Source organism: Nerophis ophidion, linkage group LG08, assembly GCF_033978795.1.
Source record: "Nerophis ophidion isolate RoL-2023_Sa linkage group LG08, RoL_Noph_v1.0, whole genome shotgun sequence".
Classification (NCBI taxonomy): domain Eukaryota; kingdom Metazoa; phylum Chordata; class Actinopteri; order Syngnathiformes; family Syngnathidae; genus Nerophis; species Nerophis ophidion.
In genome coordinates this window covers 12729429-12739947 of record NC_084618.1, presented here as the reverse complement: position 1 = coordinate 12739947, position 10519 = coordinate 12729429, and the positions used below count along the sequence as shown (strand labels likewise).

Here is a 10519-nt window from a genome sequence, read left to right as displayed (position 1 = left end):
AATTTAAGTGTATGCCACATCATTTTATGTAATTTCCCACCACATAATTTTACGTAATTTTTCGTTTTAATTTACATAGCCTGCCCCGTAATTTTTGGGGGATTTCCGGCTTTAATTTATGAGTACGCCACTTCAATTTATGCGATTTGCAGCATGAATTTGTTATTTTCCACATCATTTTATGTTATTTGCCACATTAATTTATGTGTACACCACCTCATTTTATGTTATTTGCCGCCCTAATTCCTGTGGCCCGCCACATAATTTTATGTGGTTTTCTGCTTTAATTTACAAAGCCTGCCACATAAATTTATGGGGATTTGCTGTATTAATTTTGTGTATGCCACCTCATTTTATGTGATTCGCCGCAAGTAACTTACGTGGATGCCACATCATTTTATGTAATTTCCCGCTTTAATTAACTTGGCCCGCCACATATTTTTACATAATTTTTCGTTTTAATTTACATAGCCTGCCCCGTAATTTTGGGGGCATTTGCCGCTTTAATTTATGAGTACGCCACTTCATTTTATGCGATTTGCAGCATGAATTTGTTATTTTCCACATCATTTTATGTTATTTGCCACATTAATTGATGTGTATTCCACATCAATTTATGTGTGCACCACCTCATTTTATGCGATTTGCCGCCTTAATTCCTGTGGCCCGCCACATAATTTTATGTGATTTTCCGCTTTAATTTACAAAGCCTGCCACATAAATTTATGGGGATTTGCTGTTTTAATTTTGTGTATGCCACCTCATTTTATGTGTTTCGCCGCAAGTAACTTACGTGGATGCCACATCATTTTATGTAATTTCCCGCTTTAATTAACTTGGCCCGCCACATATTTTTACATAATTTTTCGTTTTAATTTACATAGCCTGCCCCGTAATTTTGGGGGGATTTGACGCTTTAATTTATGAGTAGGCCACATCATTTTATGCGATTTGCAGCATGAATTTGTTATTTTCCACCTCATTTTATGTTATTTGCCGCATGAATTCCATTGGCCCGCCACATAATTTTATGTGATTTTCCGCTTTAATTTACAAAGCCTGCCACATAAATTTATGGGGATTTGCTGTTTTAATTTTGTGTATGCCACCTCATTTTATGTGATTCGCCGCAAGTAATTTATGTGGATGCCACATAATTTTATGTAATTTCCCGCCACATAATTTTACATAATTTTTCGTTTCAATGTACATAGCCTGCCCCGTAATTTTTTGGGGACTTGCCGCTTTAATTTATGAGTACGCCACTTCATTTTATGCGATTTGCAGCATTTCTCCATTTTCTACCGCTTATTCCCTTTCGGGGTCGCGGGGGGCGCTGGCGCCTATCTCAGCTACAATCGGGCGGAAGGCAGGGTACACCCTGGACAAGTCGCCACCTCATCGCAGGGCCAACACAGATATTGCAGCATAAATTTGTTATTTTCCACGTCATTTTATGTTATTTGCCACATTAATTTATGTGTATTCCACATCAAATTATGTGTACACCACCTCATTTTATGTGATTTGCCGCCTTAATTCCCGTGGCCCGCCATATAATTTTATGTGATTTTGCGCTTTAATTTACAAAGCCAGCCACATAATTTATGGGGATTTGCTGTTTTAATTTTGTGTATGCCACCTCATTTTATGTGATTCGCCGCAAGTAACTTATGTGGATGCCACATCATTTTATGTCATTTCCCGCTTTAATTAACTTGGCCCGCCACATATTTTTACATAATTTTTCGTTTTAATTTACATAGCCTGCCCCGTAATTTTTGGGGCATTTGACGCTTTAATTTATGAGTATGCCACCTCATTTTATGCAATTTTCCGCACTAATTCATGTGGATGCCACATCATTTTATGCGATTTGACACGTTAATTCATGTGTATTCCACCTTAATTTATGTAAATGCCACTTCATTTAACGTTATTTGCCGTATTAATTGACGTAGCCTGCCACATAATTGTTTCCGTTCTCAAAACAAAAACACTTAAAACGATCACCTAACTAAAGTTTTTACTTTTTTAAACTCGAATCCGTGATACAACGCCGCCCCCTAGCGGCCGGCGGCTGCTATTGCGTAACATTTTTTTCCTCGATGGAGAAATCCTGCCTCCTCATTGGTTGATACCCTCGCAAGTTTGAGTCGTGTTGCTTTCAATAGCGTCGGAAATACACCCAGCACAAAAAAATACGTGGCGTGTAATTGAACCAGAAGTGCCATAAACAGCAAGTACACAAATAAATACGTACAATCCTCCTCTAACAACATTTATATGCGTCTATTTATCATTTTAGATATTGGAATACATCCATGCTTTAATGTCCGCGATACTAAATGGAACCTCTTCCATCTAGCGGGGGTGTTGCGTTCACTGACATAAATGTAAAAGCATTAAAAAAAAAACATAATCTAATTTAGAAACGACTTCTCCCATGTATTATTGTTTCAAACACAGCAATATCTTGGTTGTGCTAGTCCTGTAAAATGTATACACGCGTGCGATAATCAATATTCCGACGTTTTTGTGAGTGCGCGAAGGCACCATCGGTATTGATCATTGTACATCCCCTCCGGCAGCAGCATCAGCATCCCTCCGCGACGCACACACACACGCGTGCACGCGCACACACACACACTTAGAGCTCGCAGTTGCATTGAGTGTGTGAGCCGTAGTGGAAATTACCCTCGGCCATCATGACAGTTCGAAACACTCTCCGAGACCACGGCCAGCGGTATCGACCACGGATGGCCTGTCTGAAAAAGGTAGGTTAATATTCCCGTCACAGCACAGCGGGTCTCTCTCGGGCTGCGTGACAATGCGTGGCGGTCACTCTCGTGGACGTGGACGACTGTTGTTGTGGCAACGGAGCTCATATTGCATGTGTCACATATTGGAGTCCTCAAAACAATGTCCACGTTGGAGAAAACGCAAATGAGTACAGTGAAGTGTGAATATTCCCACAACAATAACATGTTCTGTCTGGAAGTGTGTTCACCTCTTCATAGTAAGAAGGTCACGCAGTTTAATAGCCGCTAAGCCAGGATCAGTTGCAGCGTATCCACTCCAAAGAAGTTAATCCAACTCCAAGTGCGCTCATCCTGCATCCTGTAAAATATCTTCATTGGAAACTCAGCAAATTACAAACTGATAATTGCTTCGCTTTTACAGCAATTGGCGGTCAAATATCTGACAGTAATTACAGTTCGTGGAAATAAAGTCGAAAGCCGTAACTTCACGTTTGTGTGGTTTTGGTTATTAGCAATGAACTATGTTCTGGCACGTCACAATCCTGAGTTTGTCATGACTTTCTCGGTTTAACGCACAGAAGTCAGATCGTTTTATGTTTATTTGCCGCGATTATTCTATCTGATGTGGCCGGGCCACTTTATTTTATGTGGTCCGCCACCTCGTTTAAGTTTAAGGTGATATGCTGCATCGTTTTATGTGGTCCGCCACATTAATTTATCTGTACGTCACATCATTTTATGTGATTTGCCGCCTGAATTGATGTGGATGCCACTTCATTTTAAGTGATATGCTGCATTCTTTTTTTTTGTGGCCCGCCACATCATTTTATGTGATGTGCCGCACAAATTTATGTGTATTCCAGATGAATTTGTATGTACGCCACCTCATTTTATGTGATTTGCCACCGTAATTCATGTGTATTCCACATTAATTTATGTGGATTTCACTTAATTTTAAGTGATTTGCTGCATAATTTTTTGGGTGGCCCACCACATCATTTTATGTGATTTGCCCGCCACGTCAATTTATGTGATATGTCACATTAATTCATGTGGCTGGCCACATAAATTTATGTGATTTGCCACTTAATTTATCTGGCCCACCACGTAATTTTATGTGATTTGCCCGCCACATTAATTTATGTGATATGTCACGTTAATTCATGTGGCCGGCCACATAATTTTATGTGATTTGCCACTTAATTTATCTGGCCCACCACGTAATTTTATGTGATTTGCCCGCCACATCAATTTATGTAATATGTCACATTGATTGATGTGGCCCACCATGTAATTTTATGTGATTTGCCACTTTAAATCTTCTGGGCCACAACATCATTTTATGTGATTTGGCCGCCACATCAGTTTATGTGCTTTGTCACATTAATTCAGGTGGCCGGCCACATCATTTTATGTGATTTGCCCGCCACGTAAATTTATGTGATATGTCACATTAATTGAAGTGGCCCACCACATCATTTTATGTGATTTGCCCGCCACATCAATTTATGTGCTATGTCACATTAATTCATGTGGCCGGCCACATAATTTTATGTGATTTGCCTGCCACATCAATTTATGTGATATGTCACGTTAATTGAGGTGGCCCACCATATCATTTGATGTGATTTGCCACATTATTTTATCTGGACCACCATGTCATTTTATGTGATTTGCCCGCCACATCAATTTATGTGATATGTCACATTAATTCAAGTGGCCAGCCACATAATTTTATGTGATATGCTGCATTATTTTGTGGGTGGCCCACCACATCATTTTTTGTGATTTGCCACAGTAATTTATGTGTATTCCACATTAATTTATGTGGCTGTCACCTCATTTGAAGTGATTTTCTGCATTATTTTTTGTGTGGCCCGCCACATCAATTTACGTGATATGTCACATTAATTCATGTGGCCGGCCACATAATTTTATGTGATATGCTGCATTATTTTGTGTGTGGCCCACCACGTCATTTTATGTGATTTGCCACAATAATTTATGTGTATTGCACAATAATTTATGTGTACCCCACCTCATTTTATGAGATTTGCCAAATTAATTGATGTGTATTCCACATTAATTTATGTGGATGCCACTTCTTTTTATGTGATTTTTTGCATTATTTTTTTGTGTGGCCCGCCACATAATTTTATGTGATTTGTCGCATGAATTTCTGTGGATGCCACATAATTTTATGTGATTTGCCACACTAATTTATGTGTATTCCACGTTAATTTATGTGGATGCCACTTAATTTTATGTGATTTGCTGCCTCATTTTTTGTGTGGCTCGCAACACCATTTTATGTGATTTGCCACATTAATTTATGTGTACGCCACCTTATCTTGTGTCATATGCTGCATTATTTTTTGTGTGGCCCGCCACATCATTTTATGTGGTGTGCCATGTGAATTTAGGTGTATTCCAGATTAATGTGTTCATACGCCAAATCATTTTATGTGATTTGCAGCATTAATTCATGTGGCCCGCCACATCATTTTATGTATTTTCCACAATAATTTATACGTATTCCACATTAATTTATGTGTACGCCACCTAATTTTATGTGATTTTCCGCATGAATTGATGTGGCTGCCACTTCATTTGATGCGATTTTCCACGTTAACTTATGTGTATTCCACATTAATTTATGTGGATGCCACTTAATTTTATGTGATTTGCTGAATTATTTTTTGTGTGGCTCGCCACACCATTTTATGTGATGTGTCACATTAATTCAGGTGGCCCGCCACATCATTTTATGTGATTTTTCGCATGAATTTGTGTGACCGCCACATAATTTTTTGTGATTTGCCACGTTAATAAATGTGTATTCCAGATTCATTTATGTGTACGCCACCTAATTTTTTGTAATTTGCCGCATGAGTTTATGTGGATGCCACATCATTTTATGTGATATGCCACATTAATTTATGTGTACGCCACCTAATTTTATGTGATTTGCCGCATGAATTGATGTGGCTGCCACTTCATTTGATGCGATTTTCCACATTAATTTATGTGTATTCCACATGAATTCATGTGGATGTCGCTTAATTTTATATTTTGCATTATTTTTTGCGTGGCCTGCCACATCATTTTATGTGATTTTTCGCATGAATTTGTGTGACCCACCACGTAATTTTTTTTGACTTGCCACATTAATTTATGTGCATTCCAGACTCATTTATGTGTACGCCGCCTCATTTTTTGTGATTTGCCGCATTAATTTATGTGTATGCCACATCATTTTATTTGATATGCCACATTAATTTATGTGTATTCCACGTTAATTTATGTGGATGCCACTTAATTTTATGTGATTTGCTGAATTATTTTTTGTGTGGCTCGCCACACCATTTTATGTGATATGTCACATTAATTCATGTGGCCCGCCACATCATTTTATGTGATTTTTCGCATGAATTTGTGTGACCGCCACATAATTGTTTGTGATTTGCCACATTAATAAATGTGTATTCCAGATTCATTTATGTGTACGCCACCTAATTTTTTGTAATTTGCCGCATGAGTTTATGTGGATGCCACATCATTTTATGTGATATGCCACATTAATTTATGTGTATTCCACATTCATTTATGTGTACGCCACCTAATTTTATGTGATTTGCCGCATTAATTGATGTGGCTGCCACTTCATTTGATGCGATTTTCCACATTAATTTATGTGTATTCCACATGAATTAATGTGGATGTCGCTTAATTTTATATTTTGCATTATTTTTTGCGTGGCCTGCCACATCATTTTATGTGATTTTTCGCATGAATTTGTGTGACCCACCACGTAATTTTTTTTGACTTGCCACATTAATTTATGTGCATTCCAGACTCATTTATGTGTACGCCACCTCATTTTTTGTGATTTGCCGCATTAATTTATGTGTATGCCACGTCATTTTATTTGATATGCCACATTAATTTATGTGTATTCCACGTTAATTTATGTGGATGCCACTTAATTTTATGTGATTTGCTGCATAATTTTTTGTTCAGCCCGCCACGTTTTTTTAAGTGATTTGCCACTTTTATGGATGTAGCCTGCCGCATCATTTTATGTATTTTCCACAATAATGTATACGTATTCCACATTAATTTATGTGTACGCCACCTAATTTTATGTGATTTGCCGCATGAATTGATGTGGCTGCCACGTCATTTGATGCAATTTTCCACATTAATTTATGTGCATTCCACATTAATTTATGTGGATGTCACCTAATTTTATGTGATTTGCTGCATTATTTTTTGTGTGGCCTGCCACATCATTTTATGTGATTTTTCGCATGAATTTGTGTGACCCTCCACGTAATTTTTTGTGATTTGCCACATTAATTTATGTGTATTCCAGATTCATTTATGTGTATGCCACCTCATTTTTTGTGATTTGCCGCATGAATTTATGTGGATGCCACATTAATTTATGTGTATTGCACATTCATTTATGTGGATGCCACTTAATTTTATGTGATTTGCTGCATAATTTTTTGTGTGGCCCGCCACATTTTTTTGAGTGATTTGCCACTTTTATGGACGTAGCCTGCCACCTCAATTTATGTGATATGCCACTTTAATTAAGTGGCCCGCCACGTCATTATATGTATTTTCCACAATAATGTATACGTATTCCACAATAATTTATGTGTACGCCACCTAATTTTATATGATTTGCCGCATGAATTGATGTGGCTGCCACTTCATTTGATGCGATTTTCCACATTAATTTATGTGTATTCCACATTCATTTATGTGGATGCCACTTAATTTTATGTGATTTGCTTAATTATTTTTTGTGTGGCTCGCCACATTTTTTAAAGTGATTTGCCGCTTTTATGGACGTAGCCTGCCACATCAATTTATGTGATATGCCACATTAATTAATGTGGCCCGCCACATCATTTTATGTATTTTCCACAATAATTTATACGGATTCCACATTAATTTATGTGTACGCCACCTAATTTTATGTGATTTGCCGCATGAATTGATGTGGCTGCCACTTCATTTGATGCGATTTTCCACATTAATTTATGTGTATTCCACGTTAATTTATGTGGATGCCACTTAATTTAATGTGATTTGCTGCATAATTTTTTGTGTGGCCCGCCACATTTTTTAAGTGATTTGCTGCTTTTATGGACGTAGCCTGCCACCTCAATTTATGTGATATGCCACATCATTTTATGTGATATGTTGCATTATTTTTTGGGTGGCCCGCAACATCATTTCATGTGATTCGCCACATTAATTTATGTGTATTCCATATTGATTTATGTGTACGTCACCACATTTTATGTCATTGGCCACATGAATTTATGTGGATGCAACTTAATATTTTGGGAATTGCCGCTTTAATTTATGTGGACGGCAAGTCATTTAATGCGAAATGCTGCATCATGAAGGCATGTTAAAAAATCTAGGCGTTATGATATTTTTCATTTTTTAAATCCAATATGACAAATATTTATATTTTAACCTCTAGGGATCCCCTCAAGTTTGGGTCTTCGTCATAAAAAATAAAAAAATAAGTTGAATATTTGTATTATTTTTTATGCAACGTCTACAAACATTTAAAAAATATTTTATGCCTTTTTGGCAAAGACAACTCTTTTTTTATGACTATCAGTGGTACTTTAACTTAACTCTATGGCAAAAAAAAATATATATGCATGATGTCCCCCCAAAATGGATCCAAAGCGGAATATTTGATGTGAAGTAATTTGAGCCTTGAATAGCTTAATATTTCATAACATCATTGATTTGAACTCATTATTATATTTTTTTTTTACCAAACTGTTTTTAAAAAAATCCAACAAAAGTTCATAGGGAACCAAAATGGCTCACTCTCATTAAAGTTTTTATTTTGTATTTTTTTTCCCCTGCAACACTTTAGTCTCCAGATCAACTTCAGGTCCATCCATCAAATATAAGATTTTATTTATTTTTTTATATGCCCTTTTTTTAAAATAAAAAACAAAAACAAAACAGTTGTTTTTTTATGGCGAACACACAAAACTTGCAATATTTCCCCCCAAAAAACATTGTAAGTGGAATATTTGTTTAAAAAGTGTTCCATCCATCCATCCATCCATCCATTTACTACCGCTTGTCCCTTTTGGGGTGGCGGACATGTCACCACCTGAAAAGTGTTAAGTGTTAAAAATAAGTAATACGTTTTTTTAATTAGTATCATTGTCAGGATTGAATCTATAGCTCGGTTGGTAGAGTGGCCGTGCCAGCAACTTGAGGGTTCCAGGTTCGATTCCCGCTTCCGCCATTCTAGTCACTCCCGTTGTGTCCTTGGGCAAGACACTTTACCCACCTTCTCCCAGTGCCACCCACACTGGTTTAAATGTAACTTAGATATTGGGTTTCACTATGTAAAGCGCTTTGAGTCACTAGAGAAAAGCGCTATATAAATATAATTCACTTCACTTATAAATCAACTTACAATGTGGCCGTTGATTATACATTTTTTATATATTTTTTTAAATGCTGTTTTTGTTTGTTTTATGACTTTTTGTCAAAGAAAATGTTTTTTTTTATTTATGGCAAACGCACAAAAATGTGTGATATTTTTCCAAAACATATTTAAAAGTGGAAAAAAATGGTAAAGAGTGGTAAAAATAAAAAGTGGAATATCTGATGTGAAGTAATTGGAGCCTTGAGAAGGTCATTCACAATTAAACATTGATTTTGATTCATTATTTATTTATTTATTTTTAAACAAATGACAGTTTTTAAAGACAAAAACTTTAATTGCAGCTTTTTCTTGTTATAATTCGCCTCTTTGCTCTTTTACTCCACTTTTTGTAATGATTTTTAAACAGTATTTTTTTTTTAAATAAGTCTCAGGCCATTAAAAAAAATTCGCAAATTTGGCCCCCCGGGGCCTCACTTTTGGACACACCTGTCTTAATAGCCGCATTGAATAATTATTTCACCGGAGGGGTGGATGAGGGAGACACACCTCGCTACGCATTTTACGAAAACTTTCTCAGAAGGTTTAAAGCAGGGGTCACCAACCTTTTTGCAAAGGGCTACCAGTTTGATACACACTTAAATAAATTGCCAGAAATAGCCAATTTGCTCAATTTACCTTTACTAAATAAAACTATAAATATGAAAAAATGGGTATTTCTGTCTGTCATTCCGTCGTACATTTTTTTTCCTTTTACGGAAGGTTTTTTGTAGAGAATAAATGATGAAAAAAACACTTAATTGAACGGTTTAAAAAAGGAGAAAACACGAAAAAAAAAAATTGAATTTTGAAACAGTTTATATTCAATTTCGACTCTTTAAAATTCAAAATTCAACCCAAAAAAATGAAGAGAAAAACTACCTAATTCGAATCCTTTTGAAAAAATTAAAAAAAGAATTTATGGAACATCATTAGTAATTTTTCCTGATTAAGATTAATTTTAGAATTTTGATGACATGTTTTAAATAGGTTAAAATCCAATCTGCACTCTGTTAGAATATATAACAAATTGGACCAAGCTATATTTCTGACAAAGACAAATCATTATTTTTTCAAAATTTTCCAGAACAAAAAATTTAAAAGAAATTCAAAAAACTTTGAAATACGATTAAAATTTGATTCTACAGATTTTCTAGACTTGCCAGAATAATTTTTTTGAATTTTAATCATAATAATTTTGAAGAAATATTTCACATATATTCTTCTTAAAAAAAACAGAAGCTAAAATGAAGAATTAAATTAAAATGTATTT

General features: G+C 35.8%; 1 protein-coding gene across 3 annotated transcripts in view; it reads left to right on the top strand.

Moving 5' to 3' along the window:
• Positions 1-1776: 1776 nt before the first annotated feature.
• The window catches only part of LOC133557320 (regulator of G-protein signaling 9-like), an 80406-nt gene continuing 71663 nt past the window's right edge, over positions 1777-10519 (top strand). The window contains exon 1 of one of the 3 annotated variants that reach the window (XM_061907696.1): positions 1777-2777. In XM_061907696.1, coding sequence (XP_061763680.1) covers positions 2709-2777 — 69 coding nt within the window. In that variant the 5' untranslated portion in view covers positions 1777-2708. The remainder of the gene's footprint in view (positions 2778-10519) is intronic. The other 2 variants (XM_061907695.1, XM_061907694.1) reach the window with 2 other exon arrangements.